Below are 25,342 nucleotides of genomic sequence, written 5' to 3'. Positions count from 1 at the left end.
AATTTTAAACCCTTTTTATTTACCAACTTAAGAAAACACCAACAATGTTTAAGTATGTTACCCCATGGAATTTAAGGAGTTAAGAGTACTCAATGTTATTTAAGTTAGCATTTTAACTTTGTAAATTAATCAGATATCTCTAACAACACATTTGAGTAATCCCATACATGTCAAATCTACTTTACTTATTTTACTATAAAAATCAAGATATCAGGCAAGTGTATTGAACAGTACCTGTCATCTCTTTCCTGTTGAAGTTCTAGGAACAATGGATTAGACATTTTATAGACATCAACATTTTATTAGTTTGACCACCTAGAAAGACTTGTACATTAAGTAATTTTAAAGACATTTTACCTTCGTTTCTTTATCCAATTTAATTTGAACTTTTTAAAATTAAAGGTATCTGGATCCATTTTAAAATTTTAATTCGTGAGCGCTCATTATATATCAATTTTGATATCAGGTACATGATATATGGACGCACACACATATATAGACAGACAACACGATATACACATAATGCAAAAGCAAAGGCCTTGTAGCTTTTTGTAGGTGACTTTCCATTGCAATGTTATTGATGTTTAAAAAAAACTCTAGAGTTGAGCAAAAATAGAACTGATCAGAAAAACATTAATCTAGGTATGTAGGATCAAAATTGTGAGCTTGAAAAATAAATATAGCATTTAAGAAAATCAAAACAAAACAAGAGGAGGGAGAGACCTGGACATAGGGATCCCTTCATTTCCCCAGAACTCACAAAGGTTGAAAAGGTGCTTCACAATGTTGGGACCCAGGGTGCCATTAAGCAGCCATTTGGAGTCATTGTCTAAGGTATAGAGGGGCCAAATTTGGCTGCAAAGATGAACTAATTTTTGTGCCTTTGAGTGAGGGGTAAGGCAGACTGAGTCCAAATTGACAAAAGGCAACCCAAAGGGGTGTCTGAGGGGATGGTGGAGGTGGCTGCACCCACAGCAAGAGAGAGTCGGTAAGGACCAGCAGAGGCGTCCCTCTGTTCTCTTGTACCGAATAAGAAGGAGCTGACCGTTCTGGGAGTGGTCACTGCCTCAGGACAGTAGCTGGGGCTAAGGCCCGTAGGAGTTCTCAGCACCTGGCACCAGGGCTTCAAGCAGAAGAGTGACAAAGACCCAGAGAGAAGGATCTTTTACCTGGGTGGGTTGACGGTGGGGATCAACAGTGGCTCCGAAAGCCATGGTTCCTGGCCAAGCAAGGAAGCCTGGGAGTGCTGGACGTTCAACTGTCACTTCCCAGGATGCGCAGGCCATTTGAGTTGACCTAAGGGAGGGGAACTTACCCGAATCAGCCGGTGGTGGCTGAGAAGTGGAGGGCCCGGTGAAATGGGAGGTGAGTTTGCAGTGAGGGGGGACTCAGACCTACTGTAGGACCCCAAGGCAGCTCAGATCCCCACAGGGAGAGCAAGAATGAAGGGAGAGCCTATCTGAGTCTCAGCACCAATGAAAGGGCCTGCGGGAAGTCGAGCAGAGTCTAAGCAGCACATCGTGCCCCGGAGTCAGAGGCTCACCACCAAGGAGGGAGGGCAGCAGCGAGTTGGTCCTCCCAAAGCAGATTCAGAGCCTGAAACAGGAATTCTTATGCGTGCTCAGGGGCTCCATCGTGGGCCGGAGTGGGGTTGACCACTGTGTTTTACCAGCAGCTAAGCGACATTGCCTCAGGATCAGAACTTAGAAGCCCTATGGGTAAAAAGACTTCTGACCTAAAGTGGTGGGGCTGACGCCGATAGCCTTTGTCCCGGAGTGGGAGACAGAAGGTGGGGCGAACACAGACGGAAAGGAAGAATCCAATGCCTGCTTGACATAGCTTCTGCCCAGGCTCTGCCAGGGCCTTTTATAAGCTCCTAGGTTGGCACCAAAGTGGGTCTTTCTGTGATCAGGCCCCCTCCTGCATGCCGGGTGCTCTGTCTCTTCTCGCTTAAATAAATCTGGCTCCATTTACTCTTCCCTTCTGGAATTGTCTGTGGATTTTATTCTTCAAGATTCGTGAAATTGACTGAGTGGGGAATCTTTCCATCTCGAAACTCCAGTTTCAGCCCCACTGTGGTCCCTGGGGTTCCCGGCTGAGCACAGAGCAGCAGAACCTGGGATCCGCAATGCTTGGCCCTGCTCTGAGGCCATTTCTTGTCCTACTCTGCAGTCTGCTCTGGTCCCACATCACGGGGAGGCGATAGATGGCTATGGGTCGGGTTCGAAGACCCTTTTGTACCCAAATTCAAACATCAAAAGAGGTTTATAAGTAACGGTCCTTAGGCTAGGCCTGCCTGAGCCCAGGTCCATTTACTAGGCAGCCGCTAGCAGCTTCTTCCTTAGAAATGTTTTTCTTGCTTTTTCTCCCCAGGGCCCAGGATGAAGCTGGGGCAAGAACTCATCTGAGCACCCTTGAGAAGGGTGTCAGCAAAGGCCCAGCGATCTGGAACCACCGATGCTTTTTATTAGCAGAGGAAAAATAAAAAAGAATGGGGGAGGGTAAAAAGTCTTCCATCAGACAAAACAAAATATGTGTCTCCTCTAAGCATGTGGGACCAGAAAATGGGTACAGAGCAGAAACCCCTGAGCTCATGTGGCAGCAGGGCAGCTTGGCCAAGCTTCTGTGCAGTTCAGGGTGGCTTGCCAGCTTCTCAGGGAGGCCGGCCCCGCGCTGGAGTGAGGACAGGAGTCCAGACGAGTGGGGTGAATGACATGCTGTGGGACCCTTCCCACAGTGTCAGTAGAGGTCCAGGGACCCCGTCTTGTGTGTCGGGATGTCCCAGAGACCCTGGGTGCTGGGGTGTGGGGTGAGCACAGGCTCAGGAGCCCTCCCAGTGTCCCGAGGGGAGTCTTCCAGCGGGAAGGGCCGTCCTTCAGAGGCGGGGCCCCATCCCAGGACTGCTGCGCATCATAGGCCAAGGGCCCTGCACCTCCTCCAGCTCCCCAGGCACCTAGGGTCTCCCAGCCTGGGCCCCAGGGAGCATCTGTCTCTGTCTCTCTTTCTCTCTTTTTGGATATATTTTTAATTGTAGATGGACACAATACCTTTATTTTATTTGTTTATTTCTTTTTATGTGGTGCTGAGGATCAAACGCAGTGGCTCACACGTGCCAGGCAGGTGCTCCACCATGAGCCCCAGCCCCAGCCAAGCATCTGCCTCCTACCTTCAAGTTGAGACCTCTCAGTCAGGGACTTCCTCAGCCTGCGGAGTCAGCGTCTGGGTTGGCGAGGATCCCAGCAAGCAGCTACACTGTTGTGGTCAGCTTTTTCACTGCTGTGACTAAAAGACCCAACTAGAACAATTGTAGAGGAGGGAAAGTTTTTTCAGAGGTCTCAATCCACAGACAGCTGACTCCATTCCTCAGGGCTTGAGATGAGGCTGAAATTACGGCAGAAGAGTGTGGCAGAGGGAAGCGGCTCACATGATGATCAGGAAGCAGAGAGAAACTCCACTCTCCAGATTAAAAACATACCGCACAGCCACGTCGCCAGTGAGCCACTACCTCCAGCCACAGCCCACCTTCCTCCAGTTACCACTCAGCCAATCCCATCAGGGATCAATTAACTGATTAGCCTCAGGCTATCACCCAATCACTTCTCCAAACCTTCTCGTGTTGTCTCTCATGTGAGGTTTTGGGGGACAACACATCTAAACCACAACATGTGCTAAGTCAGAGTGGAAAGCAAATGAAAAAGAATACAAAAAGAAAGGCAGGCAGACTTCCACGGATCAGGGATGCTTTATGAAGCAACGGAGGGCCATGTTTTCCAGGGGAAAATGAAATGAGTTACAAGGATCTGAGTTTGTAGGGTTTAGCAGGGCCAGGTAGGAGGGTGGGCAGGGGAACAGTTGTAGATAAGGAAAGTTCCCTGGGGCCCACTGTCCGTGTCCTTTGTTCCATACTCTGAAGGGATACAATGAGTTGGGGTGACATCATCATAATTGGCTACTTCCTGCTGAAGAGGAGCGTAGAAGGGCTCCCTGTCAGAGATCTGGAAGGGGATAATGAGGTGGGGGCATTTTAGGCTTCTACACAGTCTTGTGGTTGTGGCTTGAGGGGGTTGTAGAGGGAGGGTACTTCAACGTCATCATGGGTGAGTCCTTCCTTGTGGGGCTCAGAGTGAGTGAAGGAGGAGGACAGCTTTCACACGTTCTTGGGAGGTGTCTGGGCTAGACAGGTTCACCTTACGAGAAGTTGGTTCTGTAAAAAGTTAAGAAGGCAGGCAGAAAAGGTTATTATAAGAAAAATGAGTATTAGAGGTGTTAAAAGAGGGCAAAGCCAGGAAGTCCACCATTTTAGGTTTCCCAGAGAGGCCCACCAGGAATTGGCTAGTCCCCATCTCTGCTGTTCCAATTGGTCCTGTGGGTATGTAAACTTATCTCTGACGAGTCCTGATTGGTTGACACAGAAGCAACATTCTTCCCTGAGGAAGAAGCACAGGCCATCTCGTTCAGCAGTAAGGAGATCTAGGCCCTGATGATTTTGCAGGATGCCAGACACCAGGGAATCCAATGGATTTTGTAAAGTCAGTACTGAATCAGTGACTTGTTGGGTATCTTTGATAACCTGTACTGACAATTTTTTATAGTAGTGTATAGAGGCTCCTAATCCAGCTGCTTCTGTGCCAACCCTTGTGGATATTTCTAACCCTATGAGTAGGGAATAAACCAAAGGGCTCTCTGGTGTGCACCATTATTAGGATAGGCAAACTTTGGTTGTTAGGCACAATGCCAATTTGAGGAGTAAAGAAGACCAAGGTAGAGAGGCCAGTCCAATTTTTGGTAGGCAGAGGTAAATATGTACCTCACAAAGGAAAAAAATGCCTCAGAATTTGGGGGGCACCAGGACTGTGGGGCTGACACAAGTGCACATCTTAAGTTCCAAAAAAGAACTATCATGGGCGGGGGTTGTGGCTCAGTGGTAGAGTGCTTGCCTAGCATGCATGTGAGTTCAATCCCCAGCACCACATAAAAAATCTAAATAAACAAAATAAAGGTATTATGTCCATCTGCAACTAAAAAGATTTTTTAAAAAACCTTAAAAAAACTACCATCTTTTCTTTAAATGCCCAGGTATGGCTGTACTTTGGTTACAACTGTTTTTGCTAGGTGTTCAAGACCAAGCTGGTCAAACTGACCATGTTTCTTTCTATTGTTAATAGTCAGCTGAGTTCCCTTAGGGGTCACTCCTGGGAATTCGAGAGCAGCCTCTCAGCTCTTTAGTGCCACCTGCCAGAATGGGTCAGGGTGTCTTTGACCATGTGGCTTCCCTTGGAAGTGTCAGCGATGTCTCCTTCTTCAGTGACTCTCCCCCATGCAGCATGTGCCCTGGTCAGCTTTCTGTTCTCCAGGGTCTCATTGAACTCCCTGATTGGAAGGTCATGTGGCCTGGAGTTGCACAGCCCTTAGAGAATTCCCTTTGTTCCCTGGGTTCGCACTGACCTCAGAGGGAAAGAGCCAAATATTGGCTATTTTCCCTTTTGTGACTCTTCTATTTCCTTAACTTTAGTCTCTAAGCTTTGGTCCTAAACATCCAACAAGCCAGTTTCACCAGTCTTAAAGTAAGAGTACTGGGTTTTACTTTTAATGTTCACAACTTTATAGGTATTTACCCCTTCTTTTTAATTAGGGTCCGTATTAGTACTGGAAGTTAGCCTTATATCCTGTCTGTATTAAAAGTTATACTTCTGTAAGGAACTAACAGATAATAGTTAGTTTATAAGGAAAATACAAAATGAAATTAGCAAAAGTAAAAACAGATTGAGTTTGTATAATAACTATGAACCAAGAAACATACTTTTATAATTCCAAATCTTTACATTAAACTTTAGTTTGAAGAACACCAACTTGGTAAAATGCACTTCTAAACCTTATACTTTAAAGACTTAGGTACTTGGAAGATATGGAAAAGGCACTAGTAACAGTCTAATGATTACACTGCTGTTCTTATATTAACCAAATTTAGATTTTAAATAAAACTTTAGACTCTTTAAGGTAGTATAATACTCTAAAATAATAGTTGTTGTTTAACCAGAGTTGTACAAACTCTAATGCCTTCAAGACTAGTTTCTCTAAAGAACAAAAGTTAACAGACTCAAGAAACTATCTTGATAGATAAGCATAGATTAATGTTTTGAGAAATCTTTGAAACTTCAACCCATAGAGGATTAAATTTTGGCTTATATCAGTATATTAATATTTGACCTTAGGGAAAAATGTTGAATAATTTTAGCTGATTGTACTACTTACATACAACCACCTAAACTTTTTGACATTTTCCTTCCACAAACCTTCTGCAACTTACTTAGACATTCTACAACTTTTTACTTTAACACAAGACTTTCTCATCCAGAAACATTTCTGTTCTTCTATTTTCCACACTAAAATATATTTCCACACTTAAAAACCTTCTCATCTCTTTCCTAACTGTTGATCCATTTTTAAAATTTACATTCTGAAACAACCTTATAAAACTTCTGAATTTAGACAAATTACTTCACTTTAATAAGACGGAATACTTCCATGTTTTATAGTAGTTTAATTGAAACTCAACTGAAACCTTTTATACTCTGTGTATATAAATTACACCTGCTAGAATCTTAACTCTTAGTAACCTTGTATTAGTGAAGACACAGACACAAAGCAATCTCAAATCTTTTCATTTACCCATTTATGAAAACACATATAATGTTTAAATATATTACTTTATGGAATTTAAGAAGTCAAGAGTACTTGATTTTATATTTTAATGGTCGATGGTTTAGCACTTTAACTTTGTAAATTAATCAGATGTGTCCCTAACAAACACATTCACTTGATTAATGCCATTGATGTTAAATCTAATTTATTCATTTTTTTACTATAAAAACAAAGATATCAGACAAGTGTAGTGAACAGTACTAGCCATGTCTTTCTTGTTGAAGAAAAATCCTAGAAGCAATGGATATTACATTTAGACATTTTATAGAGACCAACACTTCATTAATTATCTGACCACCTAGAGAAATTTGTGAGTTAATAATTTTACAGACATCTTTATTTTCATCTGTTTTTAAATGAAACCCCTTTTTAAAGTCAAGTTAACTAAAATGTTTTTGGATCCATTTCTCATTTAAATTTTAATTTATGAGCAGTCATTTATCTATATGCCAATTTTGTGTACATGATATATGGACTCGTGCACAAGTGTAGACACAACAATACAGTACAGAGGTGTGCACACATACACAAAACAGACAGGAGGCAGAGCTCTCATAGCTGTTTGTGGCAAGAGGAATTTTCCCAATGTATTTGAGAGGTAACCCTTGAAAGTTGGTCCCTGAACAAAGACAGAGTGCAAAAAACCTCTATAGTTAGATAAAATAAGACTGATCAGAAAAAGATTTTATTCAGGTTTGCAGGATCAAATGTGAATTCACCATAAAACCATGAGCTCAGAAATATAGAATCAAAAAAAGAAAAGAGTTCTAAACAATGACATGAGCCTTTAATTACTCTAGTAAAGCAGCATGCTGAACATCTTTATCAGATCAGAGTTTACTTTCTGGTTCAGATTAGAGTCAGTTCAGAAACTGAGAGAATGAGAGAGCCCTGAAATTTGTAGGTAAAGATTCTCAGGGTAAAGACGACTTGACTATCATTCCCTCCTGTGTTGCAGTGCTTAGGGAGGAACTTGTTAAGAAGGCAGGCTGGTCAGATAGCCACCCACAGCAACTTGGATTTAAAAGTGACCCTTTTTTTCTTTAGTCCCAAATCAGTTCCCTGCAAGCCCTGCAGTCCTCTGCAATTTACGTTTCCGTGCAAGCCTTGGTGAGACAGAGATCTGGCAGAAGCTAAGTGAGCAAAGCTGCTGTTCCGAGCTTAAGAGGCAAAACCTGCACAGGGCATTTTAACCATGTTTTCTTTTGTAAAATCAGTCTCTTCAGGGGTGGTCATTGACTAGGTTGTCTAATTTAGATTCTGGCCAGGTCAATGTACTCAGCCTAATAAGGCATTTGCTTTTGAGGTCAGATTGGAGGTGGAGGGCTTTGAATTTTTTAAAAATATCTTTATTTAATTAATTAATCAATGTTTATGTGGTGCTGAGGATCAAACCCAGTGCCTCACATGGGGGAGGCAAGTGCTCCACCACTGAGTTCCAGCTCCAGCCCTAATTTTGAGATTTTTAATGAGACAACCTTTGGGTTAGTCCTGTGGGATGCATGGGTTGGCCCCATTTTGGAAAGGTCTGACCCGGTGGCAGTTGAGATCAAAGTGTCCCTTGATGTCTCCTGTTCGCCAGAGTTCCACCAGAAAATGAGAGGGTGTCCCCTCCTGCAATCCCAATGGTGGCAGACCCCCAGGGTCCAGATGAGCCAACAGGCCAGGGTCTTGGGCAGCGTGCTTCTGCAAGATACAGCAAGGGACCTGACCTCCCTGAAGACTGAGAAGACTGGTGTTTTATGTGGGGACAAAATGGCAGAAAGCAGCCTGTGATCTGGAGGTCTGAATACACAGAGAAGAAAGGAATTGAAGCAGATAGGGTTAGAAGGAGGATGCCCCCAACACCAACAAAGGACCCGACACAGGTCCCAGGACTGGGGTCGATTTCAGGTTGTGTATCAGCCGCCGTTGAGCTGTAGAGGACCTGGAGAGTGTGAAGGGCCTCCTTCTTTGATTATAACATGCAGAGAGAGAGAAATGGGAGGAAATACGGAAAAGCAGTAGAGGGTCGTTAGCATGGAGAGGGGTAGAGTGCCCCAAAGTCCGTCTTGGGTTTTGGCACCAAATAAAAGCGAGTGAAAGAGAACACAAAAAGAAAAAGAAAGGCAGGCCGACCTCCACGGATCAGGGATGCTGTATTCAAGGGGACAATGGCGACGGCTACAAGGGTCTGGGTTTATAGGTGTAGCAGGGCCAGGTCATAGCAGGAATTTTGTTGGCAGCTGGTGGTGGGCTCATTTAGGGCGAGGTGCAGAGGGCACATAGGGCAACAGCTGTAGATAAGGGAAGTTCCCTGGGGCCTACTGTTCTCCTTTCTCCCTGCAGGTTGTTATTTTCCACATCCTGCAAGAGTGGAGAGGGGCGGTGCCCACACCCTGATTGTAAAGCAGTGGTTTGCCACAAGCACCCCTGTTTTAGTGTAAGTGCTGAGGTCAAATCGCTTCCACAACTTGGTCCTCGTGCCGAAGCCAATCCACTAGTGAAGAAACAGCTTTTCAGAAAAAAAATAAAGGAAAAAGCTTTATTGTGTGTGAGCAAAGGAGAAACACAGGGGACTCCCGTCCCAGAGGCTGTGCATCTGCCCATCAGGGAGAACAGAGGGCCCTGTAACCTAAGATCTCTGTTCTCTTTTCTGTCGACTTAAACCTGTTGTCTCATTGTGGGAAAGGCTGGTCGAGAAGCAGCCAGCAGCACTCGGAAAGGAGAGCTTCATTACACCAGCAGGCCCAGAGGAAAACAGAAACTCCAAATTCTGAGCCCTGATCCACAGTCTCTCACAACATTTATAGGTTATTCAACATCATCTTAGACCTATCCTATCATTGGGGATTTTTCCTCTTTTTAAAAAAATTCCCAGTCTGCAGCTGGGGCCTGTGCAGGGTCTCTGACATAGAGATGCTTACAGAACAGAGGAGAAGCAGCGGCTCTTTTCAGAGGCATCTGTGACGTTCCAGGAGGGAGTTGTCGACTCCTAGGGCAGTTATTGACAACCAAAGGTAGGGACCCATGGTTAAGGAGGCCTCCTGGAGGAAGGCTGAGAGAGGAGGGCACTGACCCTTGCCCGGGCCCTGGTCTCTTACCACGATGTCTCTGTAATTCCACTTCACAGCCGGGTCTGGCCGGCCACTAGAGTCTGAGCTTCCCAATGTGTAACAAAAGCCTGTTTGCTGTGACCTGATCTTAAGTCTCACACTGTGGTCAGGTGGGACCATGCTGAGCTCCCTGCACGTACAGCCCCAGTTCACAGCTGGGCTGTGCAGACCCTTGTACCTCCGCAGCCCCAGCCAGGATCTCCCTTTGTCCTCATCTTCCAGTCACAAGGTGTCTCGTGTCCTCTGTCACGCAGACCGTGGCCCCGGCTCCTCCTGTCAGAGCCAGGGCCAGTGCTGTGCTAGGGATAGCAGGTGGACCGCTACCCAGGTGGGCTGCTGGCCAGACTGGTGGGTGCCTTTCCAAGTGACGCTAGAGCATGTGTCTGATTTCGGGCAGCTCCCTGACGTTTCCAGCTGCAGCTCCCTGTTGACCTGGAGCTGCCACTTCTTAGGCCTTCTGGTGCCATCCCCAAGAGCTCATCAAGTACACAGACTATCGAATGAAACACCCCCTCACCCGGGACCACGAAAGGAGAAGCATGTCCCCAAGACTGGACACAGAAGAGCGCTGACCCTGTTATCTGGTCACTGCTGGTCAGGAGCCTTGCCCGGGAAATTCTGGGCATCCTCTGACTCTCTGATCCTGGTTTCTCCTGCCCGGGTGCATGGTACTCTGACTCTGCCATCCATCCAGACCCTGGCCTAGAATAAGTGGTGCAGGCCTGTGATCCCAGTGACTTGGGAGGCGGAGGCAGGACGTTGCAATTTTGAGGCTAACCCATTTCAAAAAATCAAAAGGGTATGTGGCTCTGTGGTAGAGGACCCCTGGGTTTAAGATAGGAATTTGGGAATAAAGGGATAAATACTGAATCTCAGAGGAAGACCCAGGAGCAGGTGCAACTCCTCAGCAAGAGGCTACCATGGTGCCCTTGGCCCCAGCCCTCGTCTCCAAAGGTAAATGGGGCAACATGGAAGCAGAGGGAGGACTGGATGAAGTCACGCCGTGGGCTCTGGCTCCAGTTCTGGTCCAGTTCTGTGCCCCATAAGTCAGCACCACGCCGGCAGGCTGCCCTCTCTCCTTTTGGAGATGCCCGCTCCCCCTGGAACATGCGTCTGCTTTCCTCAGTAAGCCTGTCTATGCCTCCACCTGGTGGGCCTGGTGTTCTTGCCTGCCACATAAGCCAAGACCCACTGGCACCCCTTCTCTCTGGGAGCTCCTCATATCCTTCTTCAGATACTCTTTCCCATAACAGGTTCAATCCCCAGTACCACAAAAAAGACCAAGGAAGGGGAGGAAGAGGGATTTTAGTTAGAGAGCAGGAGGGTCGTTCATGATTTCTTGGGAGGGGGCTGGGCTTGCCCCAGAGAGGAGGGGTCGCGCTTTCAGTCCTTATATGATCCTTTTTCAAACAGGTCAGAAGTGGACCAGACAGTGCTGGGGGTATAGCTCAGTTAGTAGTGTGCTTGCCTCGAATGCACAAGGCCCTGGGTTCAATCCCCAGCACCACCCAAAAAAAAAAGAAGAAGAAGAAGAAGACCAGACAGAGACAGAGGTGCTGGGAGTTTTACCGGGGCTGCATATCACACAAGCCAGCTGTAGTCTGGGGAGACTGGCAGGTGCAGGTCCCTCTGTGCCTGGAGCCAGGTTTGCGGGGTTCCCCTCTGCACCTGGCTTTGCAGCAGCAGCAGCTGTCACCGACAAGGTCCCCAAGTCTGTGTGGCTAGTGAGGTGGATGTCTAGACTGGGACACAACGCTGGTGAGCAAAACAGATCGTTTCTCAGGGCCTGATGGGGCATTTATCGGTGATAAAACCAATGGCAGGAGCCTGAGCTGGTTCAAAGTGGAGCCCCAAAGTCAGGGTCAAATTTCCCTACCAGACAAACAGCTCGAGAGTCCCAAATCAGTTCAAGAAAAACCCGAATTGACCAAAAAGGCCCAAAGCCCAGGGAAGGGAGGAGGGTCAGTGTGCCCTGCAGAGAGGAATTGCCAAGGGTCAAACAAACTTTGAGCCTGAACATTCCTAAAAACTCATTTTTCCATTTGCCAGAAGGGGCAGGGCAGTGGAGGCTCCTGTGCAGGGCAGGAGAGGAGAGTCCCAAAACACCTGGGGCCCGCGGCTGCGGGGCAGGGGACAGTTCTCCGCAGTCCCTGGACCCTCTGAAGACCTGGGTGCGGTGGAGCCAATTCACCAGCAGAGGGCACTGGAACACCAGAGGTGAGCTGCTCCCAGGCCCAGGCAGAAATGGGGTCCAGGTCAGCGCGTGTCTAGCATGCACAAGCCCTGGGGTTCAGCCCCCAACACTGGGGAAAAAAAAAAAAACGAAAGAAGAGAGCACAAATATAAAAAGGGAAAATGACTTAATCACAGTTTGGCCCAAACTGGGAAGACAGCTCACCTGCTGTCCCTGTCCTATAGAAATGCTACCATAATAGGAACAAAGAGCCAGCAAATGCCCATTTGTAGATGCAGCTGGCTGGGCTGGCCGAGGGACACTTGTGATTCCAGTTCTCACTGGGACTCTGTGGCCGCTGGCTCTGGGGGCTCGACCGCAGGCAGGGTCCCCCTGGGCCTGGGGGCTCCGCAGGAGCAAGGCCTTCACTCACAGCCATCGGAACCCAACAGCTCCTGGCAAGTCTGCATGGGTTGATATGAGAACAGCTGTATTTCCCAGCAGACTTGGTGGCTTGTTAATTGGTTTATCATATTTCTTTAAGGGTTAGCATGTTGGAGGCTTTTAAAAGCAGCCGGTGTGGTGGTCTTGAGGCAGGGATACCCCCAGCAGAGGCCTAGGGAGGCTGAGGGGCCAGCAGTACTCCCCAGGGGCACCTGAGGTACCTGTCCCACCTCCCACCTCCTTTCCAAGGGCTCCTGCAGCTGGTCCAGGTATGCGGGTGGCCTGGCACCAAAGACCTAGAATCCCCCATCTAGGTCCCTGGAGCCCTGGCTGCAGGGTCCACAACACTTGTTTCTGCTCTCAGTCAAGACAGGCGTGTGCCCATGGTCCACCTCCAAAGCTGGAGGTCCTCTGGCTTGTCCTGGGGTCTCACAGGGAGTGGGAAAACCCTGGAGTGCAGGGGCCTCAGCAGCAAGAGAGGAGCCCAAGCTCCCCCTTGATAAGAGGCAGAGATGGGGCAGATCCTGTCAATCAAGGTCTGTGCAGTTTGAGAGCAGAGGAGAGGCAGCAGAGAGGGGCTGGAGACCACTGGGTGGGTCTCTGTCTGGGTGGAGTGACGGAGAGGACTGTGCAGGACCTGCTTTTCTCACTGTGGGGCTGGAGGAGCTGAGATCCTGCTCCAGGTGGGTTCTGATGGGCTCCATCTGGGGAGAGAGGCAGGCTTGAGGGCTGGCAACCACCTGGTGCCCTGCAGACACTCAGGCTTGGCACAGGCAACTCCAGGCCACGCAGCTCTGCATCTGCAGGTACACACACACGCGTGCGCGCGCACACGCACACGCATACACAGCGCCCAGGCTGGGTTCTGAGCCCTGCAACGGATCCCACATCCCCCTGGGCTCAGAAGGATCAGGTCTGTCCCAGACAGAAGTCCAGAAAGGGGCAGAGAGACCACTCCTATACTGCTTTGCTGGGGTCCTGAGGACAAGTATGGGATTGGGGAAATGTGGACATCCCCATTCTACTCCTGAGCCACTGGTGGTGCAAAACTGAGGGGCAGAAAGCCCAGTACAGGCCACAAGGAGGCCCCACCCCTGCCCTGGACCACATGGAGGCCTCTCACCTGCACAAACTTCAGAGAACACTGGTGTCAGCACCATCCGAGGGCACCCACCACCAGGATCAAGAGAAGGACAGCAACCAGGAGTCCCACCATAGACTGGGGTGTGGCCTGGGACCTGGCTTGCAGAGTCTCTGAGCCAAGGACCTGGCTTGCAGCATCTGGGAGGGACAGGTGGGCAGAGTCACCTCCATCCCTGGTTGCTCCAGCCATCACCCACTAGCCACAGCAGGGTCCCCCACCGCCTGCCACCTGCACAACCCACACCCCCTTGGGCAGGGACTCACTGGGGAGAGGGAGGCTGGCGGGTGGGACAGGCTCTGGGCACAGTGGTCCTGGGGTGGGCTGGGCACTGAGGAGCCCAGGGAGGGACAGGGATGTCTCCTCAGGGACAGGGATGCAGCACCTACCCCAGGGAGGCCTGGAAGTCCCCAGGCCGGCTGCCTCGTCCAGGTCTTGAGGCTCTGCTGGGGAGCACAGTCAGGTTGGGAGCCAGTCCTGATGGCTACTAGCTCTGGGCAGCAGGAGCACGGGTAGGGCTCCCTGGGTCCCCTCCAGGGGCCAGATCGCAGCCCTTGCCCACTGGGTAGGTGACAGAGGTAGAGTAGACCAGTGTGGGGGCCTGGCCACCTTGGTTCTTGCAAGGAAGGAACGGGTTGGGGGGTAGTGGGGTTTAGGCTTGGAGGGGCACGACTGGGCACGGAGGGCATGGGCATCCAGGGCATGCCCCGACAGCCCTGGAGAGACCTGGGGGTCATGTCAGCTCAGGAGAGGGGGACGTTTTCTGCGGTCTCTTCTATTTTGTGGACAACCGACAGAAGCCGGTGGGGAAGGGAGGAAGGTGGGGGCCAGGTGAGGACAGGAGGGCAGTCCTGGGTGGCTGTGGTCTGGAGAGAATTCGCCCTTGTCGGGTGGCCGGGTCCACCGCCAGGCTGATCAGGTGGGCGCTGGGCCGGCAGGTTCAGGGAAGGCTAGGACGGAGGCACAGCAGGTGGAGGGCCAGAGGCTCCTCTGCTTCGCTGCATCTGATCAGGATCCAGGCGTGTGAGCCTTTCTGTGCCCCGGGACTCTGGGCTCTGCTCTGTGGCTCCTCCTGGCTGCTGCCCCGCCCAGTGGGAAACTCGCCCCCGCTGCTCGCAGGCCCCGCCCACGCCCCGCCCCTTGCCCTCCCTCCCTGGGCAGCCCTGGCTCTGGCCCCGCCCCGGGCCCGCCTCACCTGAGACGTTCAGGGTAGTGACTTTGTAGTTTCTCTGGAGCCCTTGCAGAAGCCACAGGTAGAGCCCCGCGTGGGCGTCCTGGGCGGCTGCGATCACCAGCTGGGCCTGGCCGCCTTGCACCTGGAGCTGCCAGCCAGCCCTGGAGAAGCACCCTGGGGCCTTCTCACTGAAGATGGTCCAGTCCTTCCCGTGGGTACGCAGCTGGACCGTGATGTGGGAGAAGGCGTTGGAGATGTTGCAGGCCATCACTGCCCGCCGGCCCCTGGACACGGACACCACGCCCTGTGTGCAGGAGGGGTTGTCCCAGCCTGCGTGGGGGGAGGGTCACACGTGTGGGCTGGGCGGGGTCTGGAGAGCTGGACTGGATGCTCTCCCCAGCTGGGGCAGGGGTGGTGTCGGGGCCTCCAGGGGCTCGATGCGCGATTCACACTTGGGCTGGGTGAGCTGGTGTGGCAGGCAGAAGCGCACTGCCCGGAGGGGCCCTTTGTCCCCCAGCTGGTCACTCGGCATGAGTCAGCTGGTCAGCAGGATGTTCCTGCAGTCCCCTGCCCTGTGTGGTTCCACCACTTGGGATCCAGGGAGATCTCCAGTAGCACATCCTGGGGGGATCTGACCCCAAACTCTCACTGTCCCCCATTGGCCATCAGAGTGACCAGGTCACTGGTGTCTTGGACAGCACTCGGGCATGTCTTTGCACGGCCAACCTGGATCTGCAGGGCTGTGCTGGGCAATCACTGGGGACCTGTCCACTACACATCCCCTTCTGGTCCTCTGAGCGCCTGCCTGTCTGAGGCTCAGGTGATGCTGAGGCTGCTGACCAGGATGGATCAGGGAGCAGGCTGGCAGGTCCTCAGTCCTGTGGAGCCTCCTATTCCCTGGCCATGGCCCAGACTCCAACTCTCAGGGCCCTCTTTCCCTTGGAGCCTGGATGTGGTCTTGGGCATTCCCCACCGATGCTTGGACAGTGGCCAGCAGTTGTTGCTGGGGGCACCTGCCCTCGCTGTCCTTGGGTGCCCTTCAAGGACCCAGGGTCGCCAGCTGGCTGCTCACCCATGGGACCTGGGTCGGCAGGGTCACAGTCATCTCTTGGGGCATGGTCAGGTCTGGGCCTGACCTTGTCTGCTTTCCCACCGCTTGTACCCCGACCCTTCTCTGGCAGAGGGTCAGGGTCCCAAGACCTACTTGTGTTCTGAGCACTCAGAGAGGTGAGCAGGAGCAGGAGCCCAAGCATGCTGAGAACGCAGGGCTGGGGGACACATCTAGGGGACATAGAGGGCCGGGTCCACATGGTTGGCCGTTGGGGGGAGGCCTCTGTGGTCCCTTGTCCTGGACTCCAGTTCCTGGGACACTCCCTGCAGGGAGGGAAGCCCAGGGGTCAGAAGCCCCCAGGTGGTGGCCAGGCTGGAGGGAGCTGCCTCCACCTGGCCAGGGTCTGGGCAGCCCAGGGGCCCAGCTTCTGCTGGACTAGCTGTGCCTTCCACAGCTGAGCCTCTGCCCAGTGTCTGGCCCCCAGCACCCACCCTCCATCCTGTCCCTGTACTTCCTAACGTGTGTGGCCCTGGACACAGGAACCCAAGGGAGCTCCTGGAAGACAGGAGTCTGTGTCCCCCTGACACAAGGGGACCCACCCAGGCCCCAGGTCCCTCTTGGGGCACCCCAGAGCTCACTTGCTGCCTCGCCCCTCCCAGAACCCAGCCTGGGGATTCAGAAGAGACGGGGTTCGTCCCCTCTGGGGCCTGCCCGTCCCCCATACACACCCGTGCCCTGGAGACCTGGCCAGACTCCAGCCCTGAGCTTCCCAGCACACCTGAGCAGGAGGCGGTCAGGGGCTGAGTGTCCTGGAGGGGCTGCAGCCAGGACGGGACTGGGGGCCCCATCCCCACACCAGTGTCCGGTCCCCTGCCCACGCCAGCCCCTCACCTGCTCCCTCCAGCCTCTCCTTCTGGCCCTGCTCCTGCTGCTGCTCCTGGTGCCTCTTCCCGCCACGGGTTTCTGTTGTCCCGCCCAGAGGAAAACCGAAAGAGCCCAGAGGGAGGGGCCGGGAGGAGGAGGCAGGTCTGTGCAAGGGGACTGTCCTAAGCAGGGAGGAGACCATTCTGGGAAGCCACGGGGGTTTCGGGAACTGCCCCGTGTCCTCAGAATTGTGCAGCCTGCTTGGTAGCATGTCGTGGCTGGTTGTCAGAACTGTGCACTGCAAAGAAAGTGGGAGGCTGGGGCTGGGGTTGTGGCTCAGTGGTGGAGCGCTTGCCTGGCATGTGTGAGGCACTGGGTTTGATTCTCAGCACCACGTACAAATAAATAAGATAAAAAGATATTTAGAAAAACATGTGGGAGGCTGCAGAGGCACCATCTAGCAGGGCCAGGGCGTGATGTGCCCTTGCTCAAGGGCTCTGGGGCCGCTCCTTTGGGGAGCTGGGTGGGTTCACAGTTCTGCAGGCGTCAGGGCCAGCGGCATCCACCCTGTGCACTGGGGACCCCCTCGTGCCCAGGAGAGCTGTGTGGCTGCTCAGAATCCACAAGGCGCCTCAGGGCTGGGAGCTGTGGGAAAGGCAGGTTGGGTCCCTGCCAGGCAGGGCTGGGGGACATGGCAGGCGCAGGGGTGGGCAGAAGGGCTAGTGTGGTGGCGTGACTCCAGACATGACCACGTGATTCTTTTCATGATTCTATTTGTGTGGTGGGTTGCATTTATTGATTTCTGAATGTGGAACCAAACTTGCATCCCCGGGATGAAGCCCACCTGGCCCTGCTGTGTTAAATGTGGCTTGCCAGCGTTTTATTAATGAGTGATGCGTCTGTGTCCAGTGGAGACACTGGTCTGCAGTTTCCATTCCTAGGTCCTTGGTCTGGTTTTGGTGTCTGGGTGATACGAGTTCATAGGATGAGTTCGGGTGTGGTCCCTCCCTGTCTATTTCCTGGGATGATCTGAGGAGGACTGGTGTGAGCTCTTCTCTGAAGGTCTGGTAGAACTCAGCTGAGACTCCATCTGATCCTGGACTTTTCTTTGTTGGAAGGCTTTTGATTCCTGTTTCAGTTTCATTACTTGATATTGATTTATATTCTACATCTTCCTGTTTCAATTTGGGCAGATCATGTGTGTCTAGTAATTTGTCAACATCTATATTTTCCAGTTTATTGGAGTATGAATTTTCGGAATGGTTTCTAATGATTCACTGGATTTCAGAAATGTCTGGTGGTATCCTTTTTCATCTTTAATGTTGTTGGTTTGGGTCTTTTCTCTTTTTCTTTTGATTAGTTTGGCTAAGAGTTATTAATCTTATTTATCTTTTCAAAGAACCGACTCTTTAATGCTTTGATCCTTTGTATTTTTTACTCTCAATTTCATTAATTTAGATTTTGGTCTTAATTATTTCCTGTCTTCTACAGATTTGTTCTTGCTTTTCTAGGTGATTTTATGATGAGTTTAACAACTAATTTCCAGACAAAAATGAGCCTCTTTAAAACATCAGATTATATATTTGGGATCCTTCTATTTCTTTCTCTTTCTCTCTTTTTTTTTTCATGTAAGCAGGCTCTCAATGTATGAACTTGCCTCTTAGAACTGCCTTCACACAGTCACAGATTTTGACATGTTGTGTCTCTGTCCTCATTTGTTTCTAAGATTTTTAAAATTTTTTCTCTGATCCATTCCTAATTTAAAAGAATAGTATTCAATCTCCATGTTTTTACATGATTTCTATAATTTTTCTTGCTATTGATTTCAAATTTTATTCCATTATGATATGAGAAGATGCATGGAAATAATATAAATCAGTTTTTGGTATTTGCTAAGGCTCATTGTGACCTATAGTATGGTCTATTTTGGAAAAGTTTCCATGAGAAGAAAGTGAATTCAGCTGAATTTGGGTAAAATATTCTGCAGATGTCTATTATGTCTATTTGATTTACAGTTTTATTTAGGTCAGAAATACCTTTATTGATTTTATGTTTGGATATGACCTGTCTATATTGGTGATGCAGGTATACTTAAATCACCCAATATCATTGTATTGGGTTCTGTCTGGGATTTAATGTTAATGAATATTTTTAAAAAATGTAATTAGGTAAACTAACATTTGGTGCATAAATATTTACTATCATTATGTCTTCTTGTTGAATTGTTCCCTTCACCAATATGTAGTGTCCTGCTTTTTCTCTTCTGATTAATTTTTGCTTGAAATCTCCTTTTTCAGATATGTGAATAGCTTTTACTGCTTGTTTTTGGACTCTGTTTGCATGGAATACTGTCTCCCTTCTTTTATCTTTAGCGTGTACACATCTTTGCCTAGGAGATGAGTGTCTTGAAAATGGTATGTTAGTTGGATCTTATTTTTAATCTAATTTTCAGTCTTTGTCTTTTAATTGACAAGTTGAGATCATTTACATTCAGTGTTATTATGGACAGGTGTTTGTGATTTCCTGCCATTTTATTGGATTTGCTGTATCTAATTCAGCAGGTCAGGACAACGAAGTACTTTGGGGCTGCAGAGTAGTTTTCTGGGGGCTGCTCTGAGAGCCACTGCTCAGAACAGCAGCCCTCTGGGGGTCAGTGGGCTGGGCCAGACATTGCAGGACCCTGCACACCTCCAGGTCTTTGGGTCCAGATGGGTCCTCCACTGGGCTGAAGAGCATCACCCAGACTTTTGAAACTATTTTTTTAAAAAGCAAGTTCACAAGGTTTTTGTTTTGCTTTCTGAATTTTGTTGGAATCCTGCTCCTGCTTTGGCTGGAGGAGTGAATCAGTCACTGAGGGTGCGCACTGCCATTCTGCCCTGAACCGCCTCAGGCAGTTCAGAGCTCTTGAGTCGCAGGGCTCTTCCCACCCCGTGGGGCCTGGGGCTGTCCCCGTGGCTCTGCATCCTGTCTCCTGAGAGCTGAGTGGGAGAGTTTTCCGGGATTTCTGGAACATTCATAGTTTTGCCCCGCCCTGCCCCCTTCCCACTCTGCGGACCCACTGGACCTCTGCAAGCCCAAGTGCAGCAGCTTCTCCAGCTGAAATGGCCTCTGGGGAAGCTCCAGCCGTCCTCCAGTGACACCCCTGAGCACAGCTGGGGACCCCATATTCTGGGGCTTACTGGTGTCTGGAAAGCCCCCTGCTCCCACCTTGTTGCAACAGGCCAGGAGGGGTGGGGGCCACCAACCCCTCTCCTTGAGTGCTCGGGGACAGAGAGCCGCTGTGGGGAGGTTTGGAAAGCTCAGGGCACAGGATGCCCCCACTTTGGGATTCCTTTCTGCCTGGTGCCCCTTGAGCTCTTACTGGCCCAGCTGGACCTGGGGCTGGGCTCTGTTTGCCCTGCTGAATGGCGACAGGCAGCCCTGCTCCTCTGGGGACTCCTGACTCTGGACCTACCCTCTACCCGGCCCCTCACAGTCCCTCCTGACTTTCCCATCAGAGGGTGGGATCCCCCAAGGTCATGGGCATCAGGGGACGCCCAGGATGCCTTAAACCCAAGCTACCGATGCTGGACCAAACCTCTGTTTTGGATATTTTAGGGTGCTGGGTGGGCCTTCTGTTTTTTCAAAGTGTGTTGAGTGGTCCAGATCAAGGGTCTGGACGGCCTGTGTGAGAAGAGTCTTCTTACTTGCAGGTGACTGTTTTCCTGGGTCCTGCCAGGCCTTCTTTATGCAAATAAAAGCAAAGAGATCCATGCGCTCCTGTCCACCGCACACAGCTGCCTGCCCACACCTTCCTTACAGGACTTGGCATGTAGCTCCCTGCCTGCATTTCCTCTCTGGCTGTGCAGCAGACCCTGTGAGGCCACCCCCCTGTCCCAGGGCCATGTGGGGCTGGGCGTCACGATTCCCTAGCCCTCTTGTGCTAGGTCCTTCCAATCTCCACCATGGGATCCTACAAAGGACACCTGGTGCCTGTGTCCACTGGTTGCTCCCAGGACAGAAGTGCATCCTTGGGACCTGTCCCCAGAGGGGTTGCTGACTGCCACATCTCACTTGGGGGACACAGCTTTGGGGTGTCCACTGCTTGGTCGTGTGAGATGTAGCTGTGGCCTTCCCTGCTGTGGCGGGTGCTGCTGGGCACTGCCGAGGCTCCAGCCTGGTCCCAGCTTTTGTCCAGTTCTGGCTGCTGGCTGGTACACAGCTGGGCTGGAACTTGCCGCTGTTACATGGCCAGACCCAATGCTGTCATGCCAACTGTGTGCCACAGGACAGCGCCCCGCGTTGTCTGCCTCAGGTCTGGGACTCAGCCCAAGGCTAAGCAAGCCTCAGGGTGATTCCTTTTCAGGACTTGGGCCCACTGGGGCCCGTTCTTCCACCGATTCCATTGTGGGGGCTCAGAAAGGAGCATCAGTGTGAGCCTCAGATGCCTGGAAGGGACCTACTCTCACTCCAAACCTGGTTTTAAGATTGCTAAGGAGCTTCCAGGGAGCCTGAGCTCCCAGCCAGTCCTGAGCTCCCAGGGCGCCTGAGCTCCCAGCCAGTCCTGGGATGCCTGGCCATGCCAGGTTCTCGGGGAGGCTGCCAGCCCAGGTGAGCAGTCACCCCGTCCCACTCCGGCTCAGCCAGGGAGGAGCCGATGTCCCAAAGAGAGTTTTATTCCAGGAGAGTTCAAACACCAGCACAGATGGTGCGAACAGACCTCAAATCCAGACTCTCCTGCTGCCTACCTTCAGCCCTTATTGAGGGCCCCTTCCATTTCCTCCCCCCGCCCCTCCCAGCAGCCCGATGAGGGTCAGGACCTTGGCCAGCGCTGCATTCCGGCCCACACTGGCTTCCTGATTTGCTTGCGGCTCAGATTTGCGAGGAGGTGCATCGCAGTCTTCCTGGAATCTTCCCATCTCAGAGCTCCTACGCTCCAGCTCCGGCTCCCCAAGCTCCTGACGCAGAGGAGCTCTGACTAGCCACGGCGGCTGAGGGATGAATGGCACCAGAGCTCACATGGCGTCCGGCTTCCGCTGGGTAGAACGAGCTCTTCTCATCCCAGACCCTGGAGCCCAGCTGCACCCGGAGGTTCTCAGCCTGCTGCCACCACGTGCAGTGTGTGTGTACCCGTGGACGCTGCCCTCAGAGGCCCAGGGCTGCGGGGGCACTTTCCCACATCCCTCGGTGTTTGCAAAAGCCTGGGCCTTGGGGACACGTTTCAAGTGGTGCCAGATGACTCTGGGGTCAGCTATCTCAATGTGATACAAATGTGCTGTCCATGTCCACAGGCCGCTGGCCATGCTGACTGTGTCCCTGGCCTCTCTCAGCGTCCTCACCACACTGAATGTGCAGCTAGTGTTCGGGATGAGATGTCCAGGGCAGGAGCTGGCTGACCTCAGGGCCTGGCTGGGATGCACAGAGGGCTCAGCAGGATAAGGTGGCCTTTGGCCAGGACCACCAGGGACGCTACAGGCTGACACAGCACCTGCATTCTTCCAGGCCCAGGCTCAGCCAGGGTGAGGCCAGACGTGCATGACCATCCCTGGACATGCTTGTTAAAAAGTCAGCTCCGGCTGGACTTGGGGTCCTTCCCAGGCAGGTCGCCTTCCCCATGAGCAGGGCACTTGTGGGGCCACTGTGGCCAGACCATCCCATTTGGGGGAGAGAGTCTCATTTGTCACAGAAAGGTAAAACAGGAGTGGAGCCAGCCAGCTGCCAGCGATGGCGGTGCAGGAGGGGCAGGCCAGTCCTGGGCAGCCTGGGCCTGGCCCTGGCTCGACGTCTCTGAGTTGCCCTGCGTGATGCCCCTCATGGGGTCGGAGTGCCACCCACAGGGCCCCTGCCTAGCCCCACTTGTGCATCTGCCACCGTGGGTTGGACAGGCCACCTCCTTGGCCGACCTCCGTGCCTCTCTGGCTGTGGAGAGAACAAGAAGCTGTGATTGTCTGGCTTCTTAGTTCCACAGGAGTTCAGGTGCATCTTTGAAGATGTGGAAATAAAAAATGAGCAGAAGATGTGAACGTCTGGTTTCACCTCCCCAGCAGTGGACTTGGCCAACAGCTGGCCCTCCTGCCTGTGCGTGGGGCTAGTGACTGCCCTTCCTATGGGCCTTGCTTCACCCAGCACATGGAGAGCAGTGGCCACATCAGGCTGGGACCCGAGATGGAAGAGCCCCCAGGTGTGCCTGTGGTGTGCTCACCCTCACAGGCATGAGCCTGCACACACCTGTGCACACACATGCATGCACTGGCACAGGAGGCACCCACTGCTGGCCTCAGGGCTCGGGCAGGCAGGGGAGACGGACAGAAGGGAGGGAGGGAGCGACATGCTGGGGTGCCTCAGCCACCTGCCAGGGCTCAGGACATGTGGCAGTGCACTAAAAAACGGGGATGGGGAGATTGGAGAGGTGGCAAGCCCCACAATTGCGTGTGTGTGTGCATGCGTGTGTGTGTGAAGTGCCACTTAACCACTGAGGCCATTCCCAGCCCTCTTTTATTTTTTATTTTGAGACAGGGTCTTGCTAAGTTTCAGAAGGTGACCTTGAATGTTCGATCCACCTGCCTGAGCCTCCAAGTCGCAGGGATTACAGGTGTGCACCCCGTGCCCGGCTGTCTCAGGAATTCTTCAGGAATCAGCGTTGATTGTTTTCCCAGGAGCCAGGTGGGGGACTGGGCCTTGGCTGGGGGACCCTGTCACAGGCCTGGAAGATTTGGGGTGTGCAGATGAAACAGCCACCAGGAGGTGCCATTGGCAAAGAGAAAGCTGGTGCCACACCGGCCTGGAAGTGGGACCTGCTGCCCTGCACTGCCCGCCCCGTGCCTGGGATCCTCAGGGCCAGGAGGCACCTTCCCAGCCACACATGGGCGGCCAGGCGCACCCAGAAGGCCCCGGTCTCCAGAATGGCACCTCTGCCAGAATCCGTGGGCTTGACCAGGCCTTCCTTCCGGCCCTTCCTCCCCAGCTGTGGCTCTTAAAGCTCTAGATCGGATGCAGGAGAGGGGCCTGCGGCCAGGACACATCCCTCTCCACCCAGGAAGGGAGTCAAGCTGCACAGGCCCCCAGGCCCCCCACCCCTCTTGGAGCGGAGGTCTGCCAGTGAGTAAAGAAGGGTCCGTGCTGGCCCAGGAGTCTGGGTGTCCTCGTGGTGGCCCCTGAGGTCCTCTTGGTGTCCCCAGGTGGGGTCCATGGCGAAGGCAGCTGGCCTGACTGGAAGCGAGAGTGGAGGTCTGACTGCCTGCAGCGCCTCCCTGCGGCCGAGCTGAGCCGGGCAGCCTCGCCCTGTGCCCCACCCCAGCTCCCAGAGCAGCTTTGGTTTTGTTCTCATTTCATGCAAACAGGTTAAACTGGAATGAACATTCAACTGTTTTTGACCAAGAAAATGTGTTGTTCACAGCGTGCATTTCTGGGTTTAGATGATGTGACAGGCAGGAGGCCGCGGAGGCAAAACCCAGAGGTGAGTTCTTGACCCTTGGCTCCCTCTAGCCTTTCTCCCTAGCCTTTCTCCCTTTCCTTTTAGCTTTTTTTCTTTTGGAGCACTGGGGGTTGAACCCAGGGGCTCTACCATGGATCCACACCCCGGCCCTTTATTTTTCGTTTGAGACAGGGTCTGCTACATTTCCCAGGCTGGCCTTGAACACACTAGCCTCCTGCCTCAGCCTCCTGAGTGCTTGGAGTGCAGGCGTGGCCACCGAGCCAGCCCCTTTTAGTCTTGTTAGGGCGATACCGTTTGGGGGCCAGGAGGGGGAAGAAATACCTTGTCTTTACACTCTGCTCATCTAGGAGGGTCTGCGGCTACCAGGCTCACAGCCCTGGAGCCCGTCTGTTTCCCAGGTGGGGCCCAGGTGAGGCTTCCACCAGGTGGGTGCAGCTCAGACCCTTAGAGCTGGACAGTCCCCTCAGACCCTGGCCGGTGGGGGGCAGGCCCACAACTGACGGAGGCCAGGGCAGCCCCCAGGCCCCTAGCAGCGCCTGCTCCTTCAGGCTCATGGGCATGGGACACAGAGGCCTGGAGGCTGCTGCCCACCACAGGGACTGGTTCTCCTCCCCCACCTCCTTGACGTGAACGATCTGGGGAGACAGAGGGAGAGCGTGGGGAGGCATCCAAAGGCCAGGAGCCCGGGACATGCCATCGCCCAACCCCAAAGGCACTGGGACTCCCAGGTGCTCTGGAAAACCGAGGTGAAGGGAGGAGCCTCCGCTGAGCTGGGTGACCACTGGCTCCAGGGCCTCAGGGTGGCATTTCCTAAGGCTGCTCCAGCCTCGGGACACCCAGCCCCACCCTGCCCCCGGGGGCTGCTCAGAGCTGTGTCCACTGGGGTCTCCATGCAACCTCACCTGTTACTGATAAAGAAAATCCCCCAGGGCAGGTGGGGTCTCCTTAGGGTCTCACGTGGCCTCACCCAGCCCCTCACCTGATTCCAGCTGGCTGGAAACCCACCCACCAGAGGTCCCAAGTTATCTGCAGATGCGTTTGCCAGAGGGAGAGCCAGGGCAGGCACACAGGTACTTACTGACCCTCCCAGGGAAGCTGGCCGCTTCCTGCTCAGGGGTGGACGGTCCTCTGCACAGCCCCTGGGCTCACAGATTCTGGGCTCTGGATCTGAAGGAGAGGCCCTGAGAGGCTGGGCACCAGCTGGTTGCAGCAGGACACAAGCCTGGCCCGCCTGCTCCTTCTGCAGCCGTTCTTCCTAACAAGAGTGATACACATACACCTCAC

At 52.3% G+C, this 25,342-nt stretch overlaps 1 protein-coding gene and 1 long non-coding RNA gene across 5 annotated transcripts; both read right to left on the bottom strand.

The window, feature by feature from the left end:
* Nucleotides 1–738: 738 nt before the first annotated feature.
* Nucleotides 739–11,860, bottom strand: LOC306656159. Its single transcript, XR_013762434.1, has 3 exons — nt 11,367–11,860; nt 3,884–3,995; nt 739–1,596 (listed from the first exon to the last, which is right to left on the bottom strand). It is a non-coding gene; the product is annotated as an uncharacterized lncRNA (long non-coding RNA).
* Nucleotides 11,861–12,981: 1,121 nt separating this feature from the next.
* Nucleotides 12,982–16,821, bottom strand: SECTM1 (secreted and transmembrane 1). Of its 4 annotated transcripts, none has more exons than XM_079131048.1 (6): nt 16,672–16,821; nt 15,934–16,103; nt 14,751–15,059; nt 13,945–13,998; nt 13,538–13,695; nt 12,982–13,118 (listed from the first exon to the last, which is right to left on the bottom strand). In XM_079131048.1, exons 2-5 carry the CDS (start codon nt 16,037–16,039, stop codon nt 13,565–13,567), a joined length of 600 nt encoding a protein of 199 aa, XP_078987174.1. In that variant the 5' UTR covers nt 16,040–16,103; nt 16,672–16,821; the 3' UTR covers nt 12,982–13,118; nt 13,538–13,564. The 4 variants fall into 4 exon arrangements, with proteins under 4 accessions (XP_078987174.1, XP_078987176.1, XP_078987173.1 ...); XM_079131050.1 differs by having other exon boundaries at nt 13,945–14,001; nt 16,672–16,813; XM_079131047.1 differs by lacking the exon at nt 16,672–16,821 and adding an exon at nt 16,509–16,660 and having other exon boundaries at nt 13,945–14,001.
* Nucleotides 16,822–25,342: the final 8,521 nt, after the last annotated feature.

Source organism: Sciurus vulgaris, assembly GCF_902686455.1.
Source record: "Sciurus vulgaris genome assembly, chromosome: 3".
NCBI classification, from domain to species: Eukaryota; Metazoa; Chordata; class Mammalia; order Rodentia; family Sciuridae; genus Sciurus; species Sciurus vulgaris.
This window is presented reverse-complemented; position numbering and strand designations above follow the sequence as displayed.